We start from the raw sequence: 23,442 nt of genomic DNA, 5'->3' as shown, positions 1-23,442 counted from the left end.
CAGGGATCAGGAATTTGCACATCTTGTCTCAGCAGCTGCTGTGAGTACATCCTGATACTTAGTGGTATCAGGATGCACCACTATAGTCAGGCTTCAAGCACTGAAATAAAACACTAGCACGTTCAATAATTTTGCTTGGGTACAGCATCCTTCTCCCTTCCTGATCTAAAATATTTCTGTTTCTGAAAAGTTTGACTATGATTCTTTCCTGTTGAGCTTATAAATCTTCTGAGAGCTGAAACAGTAAGTGCACTGTTTTTTCTCATTAAAATGGTATTGGATTTCATATTCTTTGTCCTCATGCAAACACTTAGACATGATCCATCTTCTGTATTTACAAGCTTGCATCTTTCTTGTGTCTTGTTCCAGCTCCCACCTCATGCCCCCTCCAGGACTTCCCATGTTTTCTGCATTCTGTGCTTCTACTTCTCTCCTCATAGTTCTTTCTCTTTTTCATTTCTCCAAAATAAATCTTCTGATATATCTAGTTTACTTTGATTTTTTTCTTCTTTCCCAAGTCTGGCTGGAAAAAGCTTCTACACTCCCTGAAATCCTTAAGTGAGACATCAGGAGCACTAGACCTTGGAGGAGCCTCAACACAAATTACCTTTGTATCAAAGGAACTCTCTTCTGAGTCCCCAGAGAACCAGCTCTACTTCCGTCTCTATGGCAAGGATTACCAAGTGTACACACACAGCTTTCTCTGCTATGGGAAGGACCAGGCTCTGCAACAGAAACTGGCCATGGACCTACAGGCAAGTAGTACACCTACACCTGCTTTGGGATACTGGTGCTGCAAAAGCTGCTGTGTCCCAGCTCATGTCATAGTCCAGATTAGGGAAATGTCATTGTCCTCCATACAATCTGGGTATGAGGTGCTCAAAGAGGCAACAGTCAATACTTTCAAAAGTACTACCAGTTTGAGATGCCTTGATTCTTGGCCATAGGATAGCCAGAGAACTGCACTTAACTGAAGTACTCAGGGGAGGTGACATTTTACCATGTCTGAGAAACCCAAATCAACAGCAGCTTCACAAACTGACCTAAAGTAATTTGCCCACGGTCCTACAGGGAGGCTGTGGCAGAACCCACATCTTCCCCTGCACAGCCAGTGCCTTAAGCCATCCTCATGCCTTGACCTCCTGTGTGCACATGGATGTGATGTACGGTGACAAGTGCCACACTTCCTTGTGGCTCTTTCTCAGGGATGTCACTGTAGAGTATAAAGTGTAACATTGATTTTTACTTTCAGACCATGGAGAGCAGCAGTCTCCTCGACCCATGCTTTCACCAGGGTTATCAGAGGACTGTAAATATAAGTGACTTCTTCAAAAACCCTTGCACATCAGACAAAAAAAAGCAATTACCTTTCAATGAGCTGTACATAGAGGGAGAGGGGAACTATCAAAAGTGCCGAGAAAACATCCAGAAACTCTTCAACAAAACCAATTGTCCTTACTCCAGTTGCTCCTTCAATGGGATATACCTACCTCCATTACAAGGGGACTTTGGGGTGAGTCTTCACATTCTTCAACTCTCTATAATCCAGAATGTCAGAAGAGCAGAAATTCAGAGTAATGCTAGAGTGCATTCTTCATGACTGAGGCAGGAAATAATTTACAAGATGGCTTTTTGGACATGTAACAACACAAGCAGTGCTGCCCTTGCTGTGAGGACAGGCATGTTAAGAATTACCCCAGTACATACTGGCCTACCAGTACTGCACTGTATCCATTCTAGCCCATCTCCTTGGGGTGCTCTATTTACTCAATTTTTAAGCTGTCCTTCCTGATGTCCAGCACTGCTCTGCAGGAGCACTGCTCTGCAAACCTTGTCTCCTGGGGTCAGTGGTGGTACCAGAGCTGAAATTCACCCAGGAGTGTCTGAGTGCTACTGAAACCAGTCAGCTCACCTGTCTGCTTTCCAGACACGACGAGGAGACAGTGCACTCACTGAACACATGTTATATGTGACACCGTGCTGACCATCAGACCTAGAGCTGCAAAACAGCAGTGATTGTGAGGCTTTCCAGGGAACTGCTAATACACTCCTGCCCTGTTCATAAGCTGCCTCCTACCTATCAGCTACTGGCCATGTCAGAGATGGGTTTTCTGGACTTTGGATTATATGATGGGGCTCTGTACAGTCTTTTCAGAGCAGCACCTCTGCTCTTTGTGGTGATATTGGTTGCACACTCATCTCTCAGTTGCCAAAATGGGATCATGGTTGTGATGGCAATCAGCCACTGGCACATGTAAAGGAGAGAGCTCACAGAAGTTCTTCATAATTCCTGCCTCCATCTCTCAGCAGCTCTGAGGGGTGTGCCTCAAAATGACATCACTCTTGAAAATATTCCTGCTCTTCTGCATGTGTGATGTTGTTTCTTATCTTTTTCTTCCTATAAATAAACTCATTTTCTTTTGTGGGATTTGTGCTGCTCTGCTTATGCTGAGGCCCAGTCAGATTAAAAGAATCTTTCTCCCTCAGGCTTTTTCTGCTTTCTATTTTGTGATGAACTTTTTGAACCTGACCAGTGAATCAAACCCCCTTGCCCTGAACACAGTGACGAGCACCATTGAGAGCTTCTGTGGACGGCCTTGGCAAGAGGTGAGCAATGTTTGTTGCAGTAGACTGGGGCTGTTGATACTTTTCTGTAGCATAAATGGCTGGAGTTGATTTCCAAAGCAAGAAAGATGGGGAAGATCCCCCCAGCACCTGCAGTGGATGCTCAGGCACAAGCTGGAACAGCAGGAAGGTGTGTTTAACAGTCTGGTGACTGCCTCCTTCCCTAGGTGAAGACAGAGTATCACAACATCAAAGAAAAGTACCTAAGTGAATATTGCTTCTCTGGAGCCTACATCCTCTCTCTCCTGGAAAATGGCTATGAGTTCACTGAAAATAACTGGCAAATGATCCACTTCCTTGGAAAGGTGTGTTTCATGGTGGGGAGGGCTCTACCCCAGCAGTTCTTTGCAGCCTCTGCTGCACACCTTGCCCTTTCACTGCAGGGGTGCCACTGCCCCAGCAATGCCACAGGCAGCCCCTGCACCTCCCAGCACTGATCCTGATCTTCTCCTGTTTCAGATTGGCAGCAGTGATGCAGGTTGGACCCTGGGCTACATGCTGAACCTGACCAACATGATCCCTGCAGAGGAGCCAGCCGGGCCCCCTCTCTCCCACAGCAGCTACGTGGGGCTGATGGTGCTGTGCTCCCTCGTGCTGGTGGCTGTGCTCCTGTTCGCCTGGCTTCTCTTCCACAAGCCCAAGTGCCTGCAGAAGGGGATTGTTTAGGAAGAACCTGGAGGGGAGAGGAGCCATGTCATCCTGGCTGCTCAGGGCTAGGAGACCCCAGCAGAGCAGTCTGTACTGCAGAGTCCCTCTCACTGAAGCTACTGACTGTACAACAAGGGCATTTATTTCTTCTGAATCACACTTGCACTGACAGATGTTGGGACATCAGGCTCGCCACCTTTCTCTGCCAAGGACAGACAAGCTGGTGTCCCTTCCTTGAATGGGTTGTACTTTCGTTCAATGAAACTTTGCTGCTTGATGGTTTCTGCCTTGTGCACAGCATTATAAAAAGAAAAGTGGCAGCAATCTTTGGGAGCCAGTGCTCCTGCAAGGGTTATCTCAGGGTCACACACCCCACTGAGCTCTTGGGAGCTATCACACACAGGGTGATCCTGCTCCTTCTCCACTGAAGCTGTTCCCAAGAGCCCTTTCTGCACCAGCACACCTCTGCTTGCCTCCCTGCGCCCTGAGCTCTCACAGCCCTACAGCTGGGTACAGCATTTGCACCTGGTTGGCCCCTGAAGGTGGGTCAGGCTCCCAAATGCCACTCTGGGAAAAGAAGGGATGAGGATGAAGAAACTGAGCATGCTGGTGGTCATCAGCCCTTAGCTGGGCTCTGTTGGCTGCCAGCTCCTTTTGCAGGTGGCAAAAGGCCTTTTTCCCAAGTCTTCCTGATGTTGTTGCTGGACCAAAGCTGGCTCACTGTTGCACTGAGCTATTCCCACATCCCTAAGGTACATAAAGCCACAAGTTCCCAGCCGGGCATTGCTGGGCTTTGTAGGAACAGCTTGTACTGGCCCAGGTTCCTTGGCCAGCAGTGATTGTTTATGCCTGCAGGGACTCCAGTGTGATCAGTGTCCCCTCAGGTACAGACCCACTAGAGCAATCCAGGGTCACTGTGCTGATGACACAGCAGCCTCTGATCTAGGGAAAATATTTATCAGGACTGTTCCTACAGGCAGCTGGCAGCAGTTAACCAGCAAGAGTGTGCACAGATTGAACCACTCTTTCCACCAGCAAAATTAGTGAAGATTTGCCTTTCCTTCCCTCTTGGCTTAGGCTTATCCTATGGCCATAAGACCCAGTGAGTGCACATACTGCAGCCCTTCTTCTAGCAGACAGCTAGGACAATGCCACTGATTGAGTTTATGAATGACTTTATTCCATTTTTTCCATTTCTTGGTCCAAAAAATAGAGAGGTAAGTCAGAAATCCATTTTTGTAAAAACATTCAGAAACCACTGGTGCCTGTCTACCTCCCACAAAATCTCAGAAATCTCTTCTCCTAATGACCTGTAAGTGTGGAGGCCAAAAGAAAGCAGATATTATAGAGAGAAAGGCATAGCAAACACAGACCTTCGCCTGCTTCCCCAAGCAAAGGTGTAGGCCGTGTGGAGGGAGTCAGGAGGTGCAACCCCAATAAAGCCTTCTCCTTTAGGCAAGCACAGACACAGAGCTCTCCCAGCCTGTCCCTCTGCACAGTCCAGGCTAGAAAATATCACCCAGTTATTTCTACTTCATGCCTGGAAGTAGAAGCCCTAATATTGAAGGACCTAAAGGTAAGGGAAAAACCTACCCTGACCTGTGTTAAGATCTTTGGGTAGATCATTATTCTTCCAAAAATCAGTGTCTTATTTTTGCTCTGAATTAGCTGGCTTCAGCTTCTGTTGAATCTTGTTCTGCCCATTTCCAAAAGACTGAGTAACTCTGCTATTAAAATCCCTTTTTCCTCGTTGGTGCTTGCAAGTTGTCGCTATATCATACTAAATAGATTGGTTTTCAATCTGTTAAGTTCTCTGTGATGACCTCACTTGTAGCTCTTGACTCCACTTTGTTTAAAAGTTTTACATCTTTCTGAAACTTGGACACCAAAGTTCTCAATAGTGAGAGGTAGTAGAGTCACTAAGAGTATATATATCTGGTTGTGATCTGTACTCGATGTTCCCCATTCATATATCTCTGGTCCAGGTCTTCTCACTTAACAGAAACTTTTTTAGCTATTGAGTCCAGCTAGACAATTGCAACTCGGTCTTTTTTCCCAGTCATTGCATTTCAGAACAGCCTCTGTCTCACATCATACATCACTGTCTCTCAATATGAGCCATTTTGCCTTCCATGTGGCTCCACTGAAACATGTGCTGTTCAAAGAATGCTCCCCCAAGCAGGTTAGCCAGTTCAACCAGCAAATGACACTCCACCACCTGTGACTCCATTGACCAGTTTTTGTTTCATCTGCGAATACACTGCAATGTCAGAATTCAGCTAGGGACGCAGTATTCCTCCTGTTGTTTGCAGCAAAGATTAGTAGAAGAGAGATAAACAGTAGTTTTGGTCGTGGCTGGAGGGCATGCAGGAGAAACATGTCGTCAGAGCAGCTTCTGCTGCCCAGACAGCCTCGTTTGCAACACACCCCACCCACCTCATGCCACCTCCCTTGCACTCAGAGTCTTTTCAGCAGAGTAGATGCCGTGGAGAAGCTCCCCAAGTGAGCTGGTGCATCCTTCCTTCCTGTGAACAGCATGGAAACCTGTAAAATGGCAATTCCTCTGAGAGACCTCCTTGGGGATATGGCAGCTGCTTAGTTGTGTCCGTGATGAGAACTGGCAGATCCAATAGGACAGGTCAGAAATTGAAATTGATGCAAGAACTCCATGTGGAAGCTGGTATGAAAAGAAAGTTTGTGCCAGTCTTCTCTTCTGATCCCTGCTAAGGATTTATGTCAAAGGGAAATGTCAAATACCTGGGAGAAGGGCTTTTACAATATTTTGTATCTTCATTGCAAGTCCCATAGTATTAATATTGTTAGCTCCTGATTTTGGAGACAGGTGAGCAGCTGGCATCTTCACTTGCTCCTCCTGTCTTAATTATCTGACTTTTTGGTTTGAGTTTTGGGGTTTTTTAAAGGTTTAAACGTGACTTGATGGCAACCTAAAGGGTCCAAACTAAGATAAATACAAAATACGTTACAATATTTTTAAACCTCATGACTTTTAGACCCCATTCATAAATCGAACTCTCCAGGATCAGAACTTCTAAGGTGACAACAGACATGCCACTTGAGCAGGCTGAGGCTCCAGGAATTGGTTGATTGGAGGCATTGTGTCAGGGTGAGATCATCACATGTCACTGCCTATATGTGATCATTCACAGAATGGCCTGTGATTGTTTTCTCCCCATTTCTCCTGTTAATGCAGGACTTTATTCATGGAGGCTACTCAAAATCCTTGGTCAAAGAGTTCATGTTTATGAACATTAATTTCTTTGCTTCTGTGTTGCATCTGATCCAGCTGTATTCAACTCAGATATGTACCGGAGCCACCCGTGTACATGAAGACCATTAATGATAGTGGAGGGAGTTTCCAAATATGCCAGTAATAATGTATCATTTCTCTTGTTAATACAGTTGATCTGCCTCACTGATAATTATCTGTGCCTTATTTCTAATTTGATAGCTTCTGGCTTTAATTTCTAGGCACTGCCTGTTGTACCATTTTGTTTTTCCTGGGTAAAGCATCTTTTAGCATCACGTGTTCTTGTCTAGCAAATATTTATTCAACATTCAGCTCTGCTGCACTGCCAAGACTCCAGACCTTGGTCTCTCCTAGAAGAGAGAGCTCTCCTGAGTTCCTAGGAAGTTCTGAGCTGTGCTGCAGCAAGGTGGGATGAGTGTCTCAGGTTTGGGTTCAAATTATGATTAATCCGTTTTTGGGGAGGTTCCTTGCAGAGGGATTTGATAGATTTGCAGGGTGCTAGAGCAGCCTGGTCTCACTGGGATTGATGACCTCTGTGAGCTCTCCCATACTCAAAGTGTCAAGTGTGGGGCAGAGCTATCAGAACTTGTCAGAAGAGAGAGCCTGGATACCTGCAGCACCCTCAGCTCTTGTAGGAAAACTGTTCCCCACCACAGGCTCCAAGTACCTTTCACTCTCCTCCCTGGTAAAGCTGCCTCTCCTCTGTAAAAAGGCTACAGCTGATTTTTCCAGCCCTACAGCAAAGCACAGTGGGGCCTCCACTTGGAAGAAATCTCTCAGAAGTGGGGCCATCACCTCTGCAGTGGGAGGCTGATTTGAAGTGTTGGCTCTGGCCAGGGCTTTCCAGTTTCTCCAAGAGCAGTTCTGGGCCGGATGTGTGCCCCTCCATTCTCCACCTCAATTCTTCCCATGCTCTGTGCCAGGCAGGATGTGCAGGCTCTGCAGGGCTGCCAGCTTTGTCACAGGCTCAACAGCCTGTTCAGGAAGGACTGGGAAGGACACACTGAGGACAACAGTCCCTGCCACCCAGGCCATGTGTTTTCTTTCCGTGGCCCAGCCCTGAAGAAATGGATCTTTGTTTTGATGCACACACAAGTCTCTGTATGCTTATCATAATAAAGACTTCTGAACTGATGCCAGAGAAGTTTTCATGCTGTTTTCCAGAAGACGGGAGTTTGCCAGTAGTGGAATGGAGCTTCTGGCACTAAACATGGAAAAGTCCTGAGATGTGATTTCCTCTCTTGCCAGTTCCTTGATGATGCTCTCCTGGGTCAGCTCTGAAGTTCCTGGTGGATGGGTAGCATCCCCTCCTGGTAGAGAAAGGCACTGTGGTCCTTCCCAGGCTCTGGGCACCTCACACAGGTTGCCTCACTCCCGGGAAGGCTGCTAGTACCCAAACCACATCTTTCCTTGCCTTAGCATCACCCTGACCTCCCCAAAGCTATTTGTTCTCCCTTGCTGGGAACTGGACAGCGGCAGTCCTCTGTTCTCATTTTCCCTCTCCCTGCCCCAAGCAGCCCCACTGGCATCATGTTGGCACTGCAGCCCACCTTCCCAGCCCCCCAAAGAGGTGAAGGACAGTGGGCCTGTGCCCCTTGTTCACAGGGCTGAGAGTCTCTGTGTGCAGCCACAGCTGTAGCTCTGCCAAGGCAAACATGCTTGTCATGGTTCCTATTTTTCTTTCAGCATGCACTCCCCAGAGTTTGCTCATTCTTATGGCTATTAGCTTAAACTTTCCTCAAATTTTCCAATCATTCTCTGTTAACAATATGGCCAGAACTAAAATGAACCCATCAGATGGAGTCTTTCCATGGCTAGCTCCAGCAGGATCAGCTCCTTGCTGCCTATGACCATCAGCAATGCAGTGATGGGGGGACAGGGCTTGCATTTGCATTCCTCTCACTCTCACCACAGTGGCACAGAGCATTCCTGCTCCCCCTCTTTCTCCCACTGCCTCAAGGTCTCTCCATTTTTGAACATCTGGGTGGGGGGTGTGGGAGTGTATGATCCATCCCAGATGTATTAGCCATATTTTCCAAATTAAGTCTTTATTTACTTCCTGCACTGTTTCTAAGTTCTAACATTTTATATTGTTTTTTTCTGCTTTCATCAGTGTTTTCAAACATGTCCAAATTTATTACTGGATTAAAGATCCATTAGGTTGTCATTTTCCTAGTATGTGTAAAGGCCATGCTAGGTCAGATCAAACAGGCAGGACATAAGCAGTGGTCTCCAGCTGTGTGGTGGGTGAGGATTTAGAGGGATAATTAGGGAGACAGCATTATCCTTCTCTTCTACCCAGAAAGAGGGCTCAGGAAATTTGTGATCAAATGATTGCTTCAACATCTGATAGCTGTGGGTGCCCCTGCTCTCTATGAATTCATCTTATCCTCTTTTGCACTCATTTAACTTTCAGCTTTGGTGATGTAATTTCATTGTGTCTTTTGTGCAAAACTATTTCCTTTTGTATGCTTAAAACTTGCTGCCTGATAGCAGGCTGCCTCCATCCCTGTGCTATGGATAAGGCTGACTAATTCTCCAGACCTAGTAGTGTGTGAGATGTGTTCTCCACCCACATGAGATTTTGCCCATGGCTCCTTTTTAGGCTCTGATGGTCTGGCATTTCTTTTTTAACTGTTGTTTCTCACATTAATGTTGCTTGCCTCCACAGGAGAGCTTTCCTCATGTGTCCCTTGGTTCTGCAGTTCCAACTCTGCCACTGCTGTCCCAGGCTACTGAAAGCAGTCTAGGAAGGGAAAGGGGAGGGGGGAAACTGGCCAAACATGGGGCTTATGCTATTTTACTATAGCCCAGCCTAGCACTCTCTGGCTGCCAAGTAACACTGGGTAGTGCTGGAAATCTGCCCACGACTCTTTCGCATGGCCTTCATTGCTGAGGGCTGGGGAGAGAGCAGCTCCACGGGAACCCAGCAGCCCTGGGAGCAGAGATGTGAAGGAGGTGAAGGCATTTCCCAGTGCTGTGTGGGCTGCCAGCTTTGTGAAATACCACCAGGTATGTCTTGCTGTAGAGACAAGAGCTGTCCTACCATACCCATGATCACCATGCCACAGCTTCAGCTACTTTGTCTTGGTTTCTTGCATGTGCTGGGAGAATTTATCACCTCCAGCACTGATTCTTGTTACCTGGCTACAGGAGGGTGCAATGCCATTCCAGCTCCTGAACATGTGCTGCTTTCAGAATGGCTGACAAACACAGATGTGCTGGGATGAAGCTTAACTAGAAGGTATTAATATGGTTACTTCTATCTTTATATATGTATAATGTTTTTGGTTTTCTCGTCATGTCTTCAAAAGGATATTTTTTCAAAAACAGTGGGAAGAGGGAGCTGTGCAGATGGGGCAGAAGATGAAGAAGGCCGAGAGACAAGGAGAGAAGGGACCACTCTGGTGGGGCTGGGCCAGAAGAAATTTGGATATGGGAAAGTCTATGTAAGCCAAGCCATGAGCAGGCAAGCCACGTGCTTTGCCCACCAGCCTGTACTGTTTGCATCAGAGGCTATAAACAGCAGTTAGAGGCTGTAAACAGGGACTCCCTGGTTTTACCACTTCTCTTCCTGGAAAACTGAGGTAGAGAGACAGTCAGCAGCCCAAGCAGATGTGGAGAACACATGGGAAAGCACTGGTGCCAGGCAGCACTAACAGAGAATGCTTTTCTGGGCAAAGCAACCCCTGACACAGAAATTAGAGCAATGCTGCACAGATTCACCTCAAGGTTGAAGGGGGAAAAAATGTTTGGCATGGCACTGAGTATCCTGGGCAGCCCATTACTGATGGCCAGAGAGGTTCCCTTCTAGCATGGCTTGGGCAGACAGAATAGCATGCCCATGTTACCAAAGAGAGCCTTTCTTTTGGTCTGGCCAGCCATGATGGTAAATTTTTCAGCTGTTTGTGCTCATGTTTGGACTCTGTGTCAGGGCTGTCCTAGTAAATACTTCTGCTAGAGCTAGGCTGCTGTAGTTTTAGCCTCGTGGGGCAAGTCTGCAAAGCAAGGCTGCCTCCAGTAGATGTGCCATCTGCAGGCAGAGTGCAGGGACCCTGAGGTGTCTGCTGACCACTGGGATAAGGGTGGCAGAGCGGTGGAGAGGAACCAGCTTCCCCTATATACAGAAACAGTTTGCAGCCCTTTGTGAGCAGACAGCAGGACATTTTCATTTGTCTGTACGCAGTTAAGCAATCTCTTGCTGCCCAGTGCCTGGTGGAGCTCTTTCTCATGCCCACTCCCGGAGCAGACTTCCGAGTGGAGCTCTCCGTGATGGTACATGCTCTGCAGACACCTCCCGCACCACATCCCGCGTTGCTCTGTCCTCTCCCTGCACCGTCCCAGCTCGGCAGTTTGCTCAGGGGGCTGCGGGAAGGGCGATGTGATCCCTGCCTCTGTTTATCCCGGGAGCAACGGCATGGCCGGGTGAGCAGGGCCGGGCAGAGGGGCCGACTGACCCGCGGAGTCCGCGGCGGTGTCTCTTCTGCGTCCCCAGGAGATGGGGCAGGCGAGGAGGCGCGGCGCGGAGCCGGGACCGGGCGCCGGGGAGGAGCGGTGGGAGCTGCCCGCGCTGGGCTGGCAGGGGCCGGGCAGGGCTGCGGGAGCCGTGCGGGCAGCGAGGCTGCCCCGGCGCCATCCCCATCCCCCTCGGCTCTTGCCCCACGAGAGGGCTCGGTGACGGGCATCCCCCCGCCCGCCGGGCCCCTCTGCTCTGCTCTGCTCTGCTCTCCTCTCCCCCGCCCGCCGCTCCCCGTGCGCTTGGCAGCCCCGACGCCCTCCGCAGCCAGTTTTCCAGCCCTGCGCTTCTTCTGCGGTGACAGCCAGTGGCTGCGGGGGCCTGTTTGCTGTCCGGTTAATAAGTGAGCTGGAGCGGGGAGAAACTTCTCCGCCGGCGGAGAGCGGGCTCGCCGGCGGGCGGGCGGGCGGGGGGAGCATTCCTGCGCCGCGGGGCCCCGGCCGCCCCGCTCCCGCCGCCCCCCGCCGCCCCCCGCCCGCAGGTGCAGGGGGCTGGCACTCGGCAGCTGGAAAGAGCTGGTTGGAGTTTGCACTTTAAGCTCCCGGCTGGGAGGGAGCCGGGGCTGCGAGCTGGTCCGGGCGCCCAGCGCCGCGGGAGGATGGCGCGGTGGCTGCGGCCCCTGGTGGGAGCCCTGCTCCTGCTCGAGGGGGCGGCCGCCCTCAGCTTCCTCCACCATCGCTACGAGGAGCTGGTGCAGGCCTTGTTCCGCGTGCAGAGCCAATGCCCCTACGTCACCCGCATCTACAGCATCGGCCGCAGCGTCGAGGGCCGGCACCTCTACGTGCTGGAGTTCAGCGACTACCCGGGCATCCACGAGCCCCGTGAGTACGGGGGGATGGGGACAGCGGCTCGGACACGACGAGCTTCGTTGTCGCACTCCCTGCTACGCGGCACTGTTGGGGCACCGGGTGGGGTTGTCTCCTTTCCCAGGCAGCACTCCTGGCAATACCCAGGTGCCAGGCAGCGCGGACTCCGGCAGGGACCCCGGAGCCAGCCCAGGGTCGCGCACGCCCGGCCCGCACTCATGCACCATGCCATGCACCTTGCCATGCACCGTGCTTGCGTGAGCTGCAGCGTGGCCCAGGCGCGTACTTTGGACGGAGCTCTGAGTTTTCAGCTCATGCTAATGCGAGAGCCCAGGCGAGTCCATCCCAGCACCCCACCTGCGCTGTCGCACTCCCCTTCCCAAAACCGTGTTGTTCAGGCAAGCAGAGGCAGCACCCACCCTCTGCCCTGTGCTGCTGGGTAGTGGCAAGAGGGAAAGAGTTGGGTCCTTCCTCCTCCAGACGGCAAAGCCAGGGGAACAGCAAGTAGATTGATCCCGGCAGAGAGGGCGCTGAGCTCCCCAGAGCTCTCCCAGCCCCGTGAGCTGTGCAGCCCCAGTGACAGGCTGGTGTCAGGGATCTCCACCTGCTGCCACGTGGCCCTGTGGAACTTTGGCAGCATTTGCCCCTTGAGCTGCTGCCTGTGCAGCTTGGAGATGCTGCCGAGCCAGACCTTGCTGGCAGCCTGGTGCCCCAGGGGGAGCTGAGGAGACCAGCTGGCTCTCCAGGCTGGGGGGCTGCACATGGGGCTCCCTCACATCCCTGCCTTGTGTCCCTGAGCTGCAGACAAGGACAGAGCTCTCTCTACCTTCTGCAGGATCTTTTGCCTTTTCAAATCCTCCTGATGTGGTTAAAAGCAGGGGCTGACAAGTGCAGGCAGCCTACTCACAAGGAAAACTGCCAGCAGGGCTGCAAGGGTGAGCAGAACCTGTGCCTGTGCTCCCCTCAGTGGAACAGCACCCCATGCCTGGCAGCTGCACTGTTCCACTCCTGTGGCCCAGAGTATTATTTTCAGCGGGGCCAGGAGGTGGAATGGGAGGCTTCCCGCCCTGGCTACCTCTGTGACAGCCCTGTTTGGCACAGAGAAACCTGCATGGCACTGAGGGCATCTGGGGCACCTCCACAGTGCATCAAGGGCTGATTCAAAGCAAGGAGTGAGCAAAGGGCACTGGCAGTGCACCACTGGATTTTAGACTTGCAAAATCACATGAAAGCAGCTGGGAAGGCTGTAGATGACTCAGATCTCCCCTGCCCCGGGCAGGCAGCATTGATCTGTGGCCCTGCTTGTAGCATGGGCCACTCTCAGGCTGGCAGTTTCAGCTTGTAGCACAAGGAATTTGGGAAACTGTGGGTTTCCTTGAAGGACATAAAAAGTAACTCTGAAAGGCAAATTCAGAGTCAATGGGCTTACATGCAGTAATTAGAGCTTGTGTGTCCATGAACATGAAGTTTAGGGGTTTGCATACTGAAAAAGGCTGACAAATCCTGCTGCGGACTCGAACAAAGCAGAGAATCCCTGCTGAAACCTTTTTTCTTAAAGGCTGCACATATGCAGGATTCTTCTGTATTTTTAATAACTGTATTATCTAACTAAATCAGTTCTTATGTCCCTGAAATCTAACACAATCAAAATATGTTGCTCACCCCTGGTGTCTTGCACTGAGACGCAGCAATCAAAAGACATGGAAAAGTAAAATCTTTAGCTAAAATTAGATTTTTTTTTTAATGCAACAAAGGCACAGGGCTTTTCAAGCAGTGGTTCACAATGTGGGGATGTGATGTCTTTTACCCCAGGGATTGTGATGGACATCATGCTTGGCAGCAGGGCTGCATGCTGTCACTGCAAGCCTGATTCCTGCTGGTGGCAAGAAAGCTCACAGTGCAATGAGAATCTCAAGAACTGACAAGCCAACGTTTGTAAAAACACCCTTTTTTTTTTCCTGACTCTTGCATGTGACAGTCAGGTTCCCGTTTTAACTGAATTCTCCTGTTGTCTTTTGTTCTACCAATGCTGGCTCCAGCCTGCAATGTGACATTTTACTTTTCCACAAGTAACTGCTTTAAAAGGCCCTCTGGGAAAGCGCAACCTGTCCCTCACATGTCCTGCCTCTCCTTCAGCAAAGCAGCAAGTCCTTTTCTAGGCACTGCCTGGCTGTGGTCTCCAAGTCTGTCTTTTCAGACCTTATTTTAGAAAAGTCACTGGCAAGAGACCTTTTTGGTCATACTGGAGCTGCCTGAGGGACAGTTTGATCCATATTCAGCTCATCTGCTGAGGGTTTCTTCAGGCTTGTGTCTCTTGAGGGTGAGGAGAGCCTTAACCTTGACTTTGGAGGCAAAGGGGAAGGAGAAGTGCAGAGCCAGGAATGTGCCATGCTGGTGAGAGGCACTGAGAGCAAATGTGGAAGAACAGAGGTGGGAGAAACAGTCTGTGCCTTTCACTGCCACCCACCACAGAGCTGTGAGGTCCTGGCAGCCCAGGGCAATCCTGCCAGTGCTCCCTGGTCCTTTTGTGCTGCCTTTCACCAACCCAAGACCAAACCACCTGCAAATACTCCTCTTGTGTGCTCCAAAGGCCCAAAACAATCTGGCAGAGAGTCTGAGCTTCTCCCATGGTGCTGTGCCAAAATGGAGAGGAGCCCATATCAGAACTGTGCCATGTTCCCTCACTGAGGTTTGCATTTTCCAAGGGAAACGGTCATTTTATACCATTTATTGGGTGTCCCTTGGGCTTTCCTGGGGCTCCCTGTGGTAGGAATTTGCTCTTCCCACCTGTCCCAGCCCTGGCTGATGGCATCTCTCTCTTGCTCTCTCCAGTGGAGCCAGAGTTCAAGTATGTTGGGAACATGCATGGGAATGAGGTGCTGGGCCGTGAGCTGCTGCTGCAGCTCTCTGAGTTCCTGTGTGAGGAGTACCGCCGGGGCAACGAGCGGATCACACGCCTCATCCACGACACGCGCATCCACATCATGCCCTCCATGAACCCCGACGGGTACGAAGTGGCTGCCAAGCAGGTACCAGGCAGTGATCGCCTCCTCCAGACGGGTAGGGGCAGAAAGCCCTTCAAATCCCTTTGGGATCCTCTTCACCACAGCTGGGAGGAGGGCAAATCCTTTCTCTTCATACCCTGTCAAATTTGTCCCGCTGAACTGGTGTCGCTGCTTCTCACCTGCCTGCCAAGGGCTCACGCTGTGTGTCCTGCCACAGGTGACCTTGGCAGCTGATGGAGGAGACTGCCTACACCTGTCTTACTCTCCTTAGAAGTTATTTGTCACAGGAGGGTCACTGCAAATCCCCTGCCCTAGACTGGGAAAGTGGCAATTGAATGCCACTGTCGTAAGCAGGCAGGGACGTGGGAGATGGGGGCGGGAAATAAGCCCCCTAGTCCTCCACAAAAAAATCACTCATTTCTTCATGCTGCTAGACTTCAGGGAGATATTTGTGGCTCTTTCAGCTAAAGCAAATTGTTTATTTGTCTTGTGGCTTAATCTGTCACTCTGGAAAGTGAAGATATTGTTACTGATTTTCCCTGTCAGTACCAATACTCTTTATTGTCATGCCAGCAATAACACATGCTGTGACTCAAAGGCACTGAAGTGCTGTTACAGTGGCCAGTCTCTGCCTCTCTGACACCCAACCTGACTGCATCCACCCTGTACTCACCCCTCTGATGCACCTTTGCCCCACAGGGCCCAGACAGCAACGGGTACTTAACAGGGAGGAACAATGCCAATGGAGTGGACTTGAACCGCAACTTCCCTGACCTCAACACACTCATGTACTACAGCAGGGAAATCAGCGGGCCAAATCACCACATCCCACTGCCTGACAACTGGAAAAGCCAGGTACCTGTCTGGAATGCCGAGAGGGCCACACATCCTCTTAGAATGTCTCAGCATGCAAGCAAATACACTGTCCTTTGGCTTACACAGTGCTTGTCTCCTTCTCTGAGCCTTCTGCATGCAGAGAAATTATGCAAGCATGGTCCCATATCACAGCTTGCACCTCTGTCAGGAGAGGCTGACAGCACAGCCAGCTTGGGGAGCAAGTTGCAATGCACAGGGCAGAGGAGGTGGCACATACTGGCTAACACCTGTGCCCCAGGTTTTGGGGTTGTTCTGGGGGAGCTGTAGCGGGATATGCTCAGGGGGAGCCTGCTTTGTGTATCAGGGCAGGGGGTGGAGGACAAAGGAAGCTGGAAGAGCTGCAGCAGACACATTGCAGGACAGGGTCTGACATGACTGATCACACCACAGGCTGGCACGGAGCAGCAGCTGGCACAGAGGTGACTGAGCTCTTCTCCCTGTCTCCTTCTCTCTTCTCCTCACAGGTAGAGCCAGAGACGTTGGCTGTGATCCAGTGGATCAGCAGCTACAACTTTGTGCTCTCAGCCAATCTGCACGGTGGAGCAGTGGTGGCGAATTACCCCTATGACAAGTCTCAGGATCAGCGGTTCAGGAGCCACCGGCGCACAGTCAACACTCCTACCCCTGATGATAAGTTGTTTCAGAAGGTGAGCACAGCCACGTCGGGTAAGGACATTCCCTGGCAGGCTGCAGAGTGAGAGCTGGATGGGAGTCTCTGGCCACTGCATCATGCAGGAGCTGAGCCAAGAAACGTGTTGGAAATAACCATTAGCAGACTACAGCCTTTCTGCCAGCCACTGGCTCAGGAGCCAGGTCAGGCCAGTCCCACCCTGTGAGCCAGTCCCACCACAAGGACAGGCCAGTCCTAACTCTCAGAAGTCCCCTCATGGACTCCTTGTCCATGCTGTACTTGGGTTCCCCATAAACCAAATTCCACTGGTATCCTCAATAACAATCTGCTCTTCCAAAGCTGAAAGCTACCCCCAGCTTTGCCACACCATCTTAGTGTGCATAGGGCTTTTTCCTAGAGAGGTGGCTGAGGGTCTGCTGAGGCCAGGATAAGGGAGGTGGGTTCCCAGCAGGGGCTTGTAGATGGTGAAGAACATGAAGTACAACAGCAAGAGCTTCAGGAGCATAAGCAGACATCAGGGAATGCATCAGTCCAGGCTGTCGATCCTGTTAGTGCTAGCTGAAGCTTGTGGTTCTTCTTTATTATCCTAGAAAACAATTCCTTCAGTCACTGCTTCCATTAGTAAATACCCAACACAAGAAAAAAGTAAGTCTGCATCAGAACAGTTAATGAGAAAAATAAGTCTGAGCTGGAGTTCAGCCTTCTTTGGAAGCAGAATCTGCAGGGGCTTGTGATGCCGAATTATTTTTGTGAGAACCTCCTGGGATCACGGCTGTGCTCAGACCCAGATGTAAAGAGACTGCAGTCTGGGGCGTAGGCTAATGATACCCACATGGCCTCAGGACTCAGAAATGCAGAGAAGTAACTGTTTTCCTACTGACAGAATGAGATTACACTGGAATCTGAACAATAATACGAGGGTATAGTTTGCATTAGAAAATGCAAATGCCTGTCTCTCTTAAACTGTGTCTTGCGCAAAGAACTGGCTTTGGATGTGGCAGCGCAGTTTTAGCCCTGCCTTCATGTCTAAAAATAAACAATAATCTTAATAAGGGCAATGAACAAGTGGTTGCTAGAACCAGAAGTTGCCCAAACTCTGTCCTAATCCAAATTCCCCTGATATTATGGTATTTGCATCAGGACAGATACTGGTTAGTTTTCTCCACATATCTTTTCCCCTGTCAGTGCCATTTGTGGTGTGGGGCCACGTGTCCCTGCAGGGGACACTCCAGTGCCCTCTGCTCCCCCTCTTCTCTGCATGAGCAGGGCAGAAGCCACCTGTGCCATCAGCAAGCTTCCATCTTGCCAGATTACTGCTCTTCCTCCTCCACCTTCATCTGTCTCCACCTTTTAGAGATCCTGAACCCCTTGTGTTGTATTTTGTGGCAGTAAAATTCAGGAATCATTTTCTGTCTGACTTCCCTCCCATGCTTCTCAGCGAAGGAGGGAGCGTTTTGCCCAGAGCCAAGCAGGTTCTCCAGCCATGCAGGGCTGGAGCAGTGACCACTGGCTGCTCTCCCTCTAGCTGGCCAAGACTTACTCATACGCCCACAGCTGGATGCACCGGGGCTGGAACTGCGGGGACTACTTTGCTGATGGCATCACGAATGGAGCATCCTGGTACTCACTCAGCAAAGGTAAGGGCTGGGCAGGTGAGCACCACCCACAGCAAAGAGAGGTGAGGGAATAGACGAGAAACCTTAGGACAGGATGGGCTGGGGAAGGGCTGTGGCAATAGGACTGTGCCCTTTACTAGACAACGTTCTGGTGTTTGTATCTCAGACCAGGAAATGGCTTGGAAGCACTTGAAGTGTCTTGGGAAAAGAGCCACAGATTATAGCCACACTCTGCAGAGACCTGCTGTGTGCTGCTGGATGAAGGAAGCATTGATCTGTTAGTGTATTTGAAAATGCTACAGTGTAATTCCATCAAAACCCAAAACTGTGACCAAAGGGAAGGCAGCTGCTGGTTTCTGAAAAATCTTATTAAAAAGAGGCACAATGAGGAAACTGAAAAATCAACACATAAGACTAGAAAAAAGATTGAAGAGGAGCTGCAAAGAGATATAAAGGCCCCTGAGGTACCCAGCCTCCCCGGGCTTCTGGAGGAAGGTTGGTGAATGGTCCAGCTGAAAGACAGAGTTGGGCAGCCACAACAGGAGGGCTGCATGGGTGGAGAAGGCTGTAGTCGCACAGCCATGGAAGGAGGAGGCTGCACCAGTGGTAATATAGGAACATAGGAACATAGGAACGTAACATAGGAATGCCCTGCCATTAGCTATTCTTCTCTTCCAGGCATGCAAGACTTCAATTACCTCTACACCAACTGCTTTGAAATCACCCTGGAGCTGAGCTGCAATAAGTTTCCCCCCGAGGAGGACCTGGAGCGGCAGTGGATGGCCAACAGGGAGGCCCTTGTTGCTTTCATTGAAGAGGTAAAGGGGCAGTCCTGAGACCTACAGCCTTCTCCTGCAGGTCCCCACGGGCCCTGGTGGTAAGGGACCAGTAGGCACTAGGGGTGGAAGGGAGTTGGTTATGGAGCTCATGGGGTGCTCTTGTTGGTGGCCTTTGGGGAAGCTGTTGTGTCCTAGACTGGCTCTGCTGGGGATAACCAGCATCACCAAGGATACATAGGGCTGCCCCCAAAGCTCTGCCCCACTCAGCAATACCCTCTTGAGGAAAGGAGGGGCCTTGACCCATCAGTCTGCTTCCCTCCTTTCAGGTTCACCAGGGCATCAAAGGGATGGTGTCAGATGAGAACAACAACGGCATTGCAGGAGCAGTGATTTCTGTCCAGGGAATCAGCCATGACATCACCTCTGGTGGGTTGTCAATCCGCTTGCATGTCTGGATTATGTGGGTGGAGGTTAGCAGGCGAGGCTATAATATGCAAGGCCAGCATGGTTTGCTTCCCAAAGACACTAGCTGGGAGAAAGATGCTTTATTCTTATGCTTTACCAGGGAGGGCTTAGGAAAGCCTAGGGAAGACAGAGGTGAGAATGCAAACCACATTGTAAAGGACTTCAGAAACTCAGTTCCTATTTTATCTGAGAGAGACAATTGAAGGGATAATCTACTCAAGCATATAAGTGTCTACAAAGAGCTGAAACAGAAGATAGCAAAGAACAAGGTGAAAAAACAAAGAATAAAATGAAAGACTGAAAGTTCAAGCCAGACAAGTTTAGACTGAGAATGAAGTACCATTTTAGTTTATCCAAATTGTGATTGTTTCTCCTTTGCTGGCCAATTTTAACTTCCTTTTCATGAACACCCTCCTCCAAGCAGACTGAACATTCCAGGCTGCCTGCAGAAAATAGCTGGTATTACAGCTCATCAGAGGTCAGACTGTGAAATCATCAAAACTCCTCCTGGCTTTAGGTCTGTTGTCGCTGTTGAGCAGCTAGCAGAGTAATGAATGCACCAGTTCTCAGTGGCAAGAAGGAATGACCTTTATTGTTTTGATTTCATCACATATATAGAGTTCTCAAAAGTCACCCAGATTGGTCAGTCAGAAGCCTTCCTCCAGGCCTGATTGGCCAGGCCTGCACTGCCCAAGTTCTGGGACACTGTTCCAACAACATCCAAACTTTATCTTTATTTATAAAACACAAGAAAATTTCTCATGGGAAAAACCTGTGCTAGCCACAGTCTGTGACTCGGTAACACTAATATTTGGTACTTATTATGCCAACCTGGATAGGAAAGGGGTCTGTGGAAGAAATCACAGAATCACAGAAGAGCTGGCTGCCAAGGGCCCTGTGGAGTCTCCTGTCCAGCCTCCTGCTTGAAGCAAGATTGTCCCCAGCATTGACTCTGGTCAGCCCCTGCTCCCTCCAGCCAATTCTCACTGACCCTAAGGATGGATATTTCACAGCCTAACTGCTGTCCTGTGCCAGGGCTCTACCACCTTCCTGGTGAAGCTGCACTCCGAGATCCATCCTGAAGCAATTTGCAATACCCATCCATAGATGGGTTTATACTCAGATTTCCAAAGTGATCCATAATGTGGTGCTTACATCACTGCTGGCCATCTCCTGTCTCTAAGCACACCAGTGCATGATCTGTAAAGTGCTCCTGGGTCTTTCTTACGCAGAGAATTAGGGAGCAGCTAAGCTAATGAGCAGCTAATACCCTGCTAACCCAAATGAGGAAAAATGGTGTATGGGAGGAATTAGATTGTGCTATGCATAAGGAATCAGACTGGAGCTGTGATTGTCCTTAGGTCTGCTATTGTCTGACTGGCGAGTGCTCAGCTTTGCAGCCTCCCTACACAGGCACAGCCAAGGCTGCTGTACAGTTCCCTTTCATTTGGCTTTTACTTGCAGACTGAGCTCTCCTCCATGGCACTAATGAGACATCACTTGCAGTGTACCAATATGAATCCAGCCTTGCAGTAGCCAGCAGATTTGGGAAAAAAAATTCTGGGTTTTGAAGGCTACACATCCTAGAGGAAGTAACTCAGCAAGAATTACTGGAATGTGTTTTGCTTTGCTCCCTGAGTATCCTGAGTGCCTCTCTTCCTACCTTGTGTTCCAGGTGATATGGGGGATTATTTCCGGCTGCTGCTGCCTGGCACGTACACTGTCACAGCCTCTGCAGAGGGGTACCAGCCCCTGACAGTGACAACAACTGTGGGCCCAGCTGCACCTTCATTGGTGAGTCAGGCTGCATAGTCACAAGGGTTTCTCAAAATATCTTCACCCCAGGGAGAAAGCAATGCAGTGGGGGATGTCTAGTGAGCAGCAGAAAAGGGAGATGGGATGTAGGGCATTGCTAGTGGCTATAGGTTATCTGTTTTGGCAGGCAAGGCTCCACGCAGTTCACAGCAGGAAACAGAGTGAAGACAATGCTGTGTACCTTTCAATTCCTTACTGAGGCCTTACAGTTGCACTGGGCTGCCATGCCAGCTCCTGTGTCCTTCTGCCTCTTGGCCTTGGGGAGAGCTCCTGGCTGGCTGGGACTGCTGCTCTTTATCTCTCCCTCCATCCTCTTCACTCTCTGGGATGAGATGATGTGGAGACAGCATCTGTTCCTTGAGATTTAGTTATCCCCTTAGCTTTGTGGTTTCAGCACTCTGCTATCATCTGCATTCTGCCTGGGCCCAAACATGTTATCAAACTCACAGCAAGAGGCTGAAGTCTGCCTTTCTTTTTGCTGAGAGCACCAAAGACAGATGGGAACTGGGTGCCAACAAAGAGCAGCCAAACACCTTCAGGAAATGGAGTGCTCTTGACACTGGTGTGTCCCCTACAGTGCCTCTCTGAGAGTTGGCTGGACAGGTAGAAATTGGTTGTAAAAACAGTGGGTGGTGATCCCTCCTCCTGCTGTTGCCTTGTGAACATGGTAGAACCACAGATGCAGCCTCCTCTAAAGACCAGCAGGATCCCCCCATCTGCAGCATCCTGGCACATCATTTGTGTTGCTGTATGTACACTGGTCAGGCTCTGCTGTAAATACACTGTGGTTGTTCTCCCACCCTCCATTGCTTCACTCTGCCCAGCCTCTGAAGTTCTTCCAGAGCTGCCCTCTTCTCAGGATTAGAAACCTTCTAATTTTCGTACTAAATTTATTTATGGTCAGTTTATTCCTATTTGCTCTTATGCCAATGTTGTGCTTTAAATAGCTCCTCTTCTTCCCTGGTATTTATTCTCTGGTGTATTTATAGGGAGCTGTCAAGCCCAGTCCTTTGTTTTGCTAGGTTAAGCACCCAGCTCTTTGGGTTTCCTTTTTAAAACAGATTTTCTTTTTACTGTGTTCCTGTAGAAAACTGATTTGTTCCCTGATGGTCTGATTTTTGCATATCTCCTCTCACAGCAACCCTCCTGTTCCCATTTCTGCAGCACCTCCCATACCCACAGTTCACCCCATCCCTCCCCCAAGAAGCCCATACAGCCCCATTGGGGTTTGACCTTTCTGTATGGCTTCCCCATTTCTCTGATTCTGTGTTTTGCATGCTCTCTGTCCCCTTCTCCCTCTTGTACTTGCATGCATGGCTGTAGTGAATGGAGGTTTCTTTCCTGGAATTTTTTTGCCTAGATCTGCTAGAAGCATGGGTTTCCGTAACACTGATTAAACAGGATTCAGCTAACAAGATGCAGTTGAACAAGAACTGTCTGTCCTAAACCATCCTGTGTATTAAATAGTCACAGAGACGCAAAGCAACACTGTGTCACTACTCTCTGGTGAGAAAAGGAGAAGAAAGAACATACCCCAGTCCCTTGCCTTTCACAGATCCTCTTCCAAACCATCCTAGGACATCGCATTGCCACAGGAGCAACTCTCTGCGTAACAAATGCAGTTCATCTTTAGTACATTTTCCACAGGAGGAAAATGTTTAGAGCTGCGTTATGAACTGAGTTCCCTTAACTTTGGCTGAGACCCATTATGGTTTGACTTGGCCCCAGAGTCAGCTTCAAAGGCAAGCAGCAGAGGCAGGTCCTGCAGACCCCTGAGCAGGCAGAACACAGGCAAGATGTTACAGGCAGTTATCTTTATTCTTTCTCCAGGTGCATTTCCAGCTCAAACAAGAAGTGGTGAGGAAGCCTGCAGAGCGTAAAGCCTCAGGCACACGTATGAACAAAGCCCTTCAGAAGAAGGTTGTGCCAAGAGCCACCCGCCGAGGGACCCAAAGATGAGGACAGCTCACTTGGCTGAGAGCTGGGGAAGTCGTTTACAGGAGGCCTGGCTGATGACTCTGGCCAGTGAACTTTCCAACTGTCCAGCATGAAACTAGCCCAAATTATTAGGTTATTAAACAAGGAAGTATTTAATCCCTGAGCAAATTGTGAAGTCATTCACAACAAAATGTGCCTGTGCTACAGTTCCCTGGGCAGTGTGTCTGTGTGTGCTGAGTTCTTCTCCTGCACTTGCTCCATCTCAGAGAGCTCTGCTCCCTTTACTCCTAGGCTGTTGCTACAGCCCATGTGAGATGCCACTAGTGCATAGCAGGGATAATGAATCCAAGCCATGGTGCATGCTGCACTCACAAATGGCACGTGAACATTTGTCCCCTGGGTGCAAGTGCCATGCTTCTGCCTCAGGTAAGGACACTTGCGGCCTGCAGACCCC

General features: G+C 49.9%; 2 protein-coding genes across 6 annotated transcripts in view; both read left to right on the top strand.

The window, feature by feature from the left end:
• The window catches only part of ENTPD1 (ectonucleoside triphosphate diphosphohydrolase 1), a 33,601-nt gene extending 25,926 nt beyond the window's left edge, over nt 1–7,675 (top strand). For all 5 annotated transcript variants that reach the window (XM_085065125.1, XM_085065128.1, XM_085065126.1 and 2 more), the window contains 5 exons: nt 519–749; nt 1,247–1,513; nt 2,488–2,607; nt 2,793–2,930; nt 3,085–7,675. In XM_085065125.1, coding sequence (XP_084921251.1) covers nt 519–749; nt 1,247–1,513; nt 2,488–2,607; nt 2,793–2,930; nt 3,085–3,291 — 963 coding nt within the window. In that variant the 3' untranslated portion in view covers nt 3,292–7,675. The remainder of the gene's footprint in view (nt 1–518; nt 750–1,246; nt 1,514–2,487; nt 2,608–2,792; nt 2,931–3,084) is intronic.
• A 3,714-nt stretch (nt 7,676–11,389) lies between these two features.
• CPN1 (carboxypeptidase N subunit 1) lies at nt 11,390–23,144 on the top strand. Its single transcript, XM_085065130.1, has 9 exons — nt 11,390–11,878; nt 14,696–14,892; nt 15,568–15,723; nt 16,209–16,391; nt 17,901–18,012; nt 18,670–18,809; nt 19,097–19,196; nt 20,911–21,029; nt 22,881–23,144. Exons 1-9 carry the CDS (start codon nt 11,656–11,658, stop codon nt 23,007–23,009), a joined length of 1,359 nt encoding a protein of 452 aa, XP_084921256.1. The 5' UTR covers nt 11,390–11,655; the 3' UTR covers nt 23,010–23,144.
• The last annotated feature ends 298 nt before the right edge of the window (nt 23,145–23,442 follow it).

Source organism: Lichenostomus cassidix, chromosome 6, assembly GCF_008360975.1.
Source record: "Lichenostomus cassidix isolate B80296 chromosome 6, HeHo_3.0, whole genome shotgun sequence".
In the NCBI taxonomy this organism is placed as follows: Eukaryota; Metazoa; Chordata; class Aves; order Passeriformes; family Meliphagidae; genus Lichenostomus; species Lichenostomus cassidix.
The sequence above is the reverse complement of the archived record's forward strand: the minus strand, read 5'-3'. Positions and strand labels throughout refer to the sequence as shown.

Excerpts from the sequence above, each read along its gene's own strand:
- CPN1 (XM_085065130.1), top strand. The coding sequence starts at position 11,656 with ATGGCGCGGTGGCTGCGGCCCCTGGTGGGAGCCCTGCTCCTGCTCGAG. Across the intron at positions 18,013-18,669 it reads CTGGTACTCACTCAGCAAAG|GCATGCAAGACTTCAATTAC; the intron begins GTAAGGGCTGGG and ends CTTCTCTTCCAG. Across the intron at positions 18,810-19,096 it reads TTGTTGCTTTCATTGAAGAG|GTTCACCAGGGCATCAAAGG; the intron begins GTAAAGGGGCAG and ends CCCTCCTTTCAG.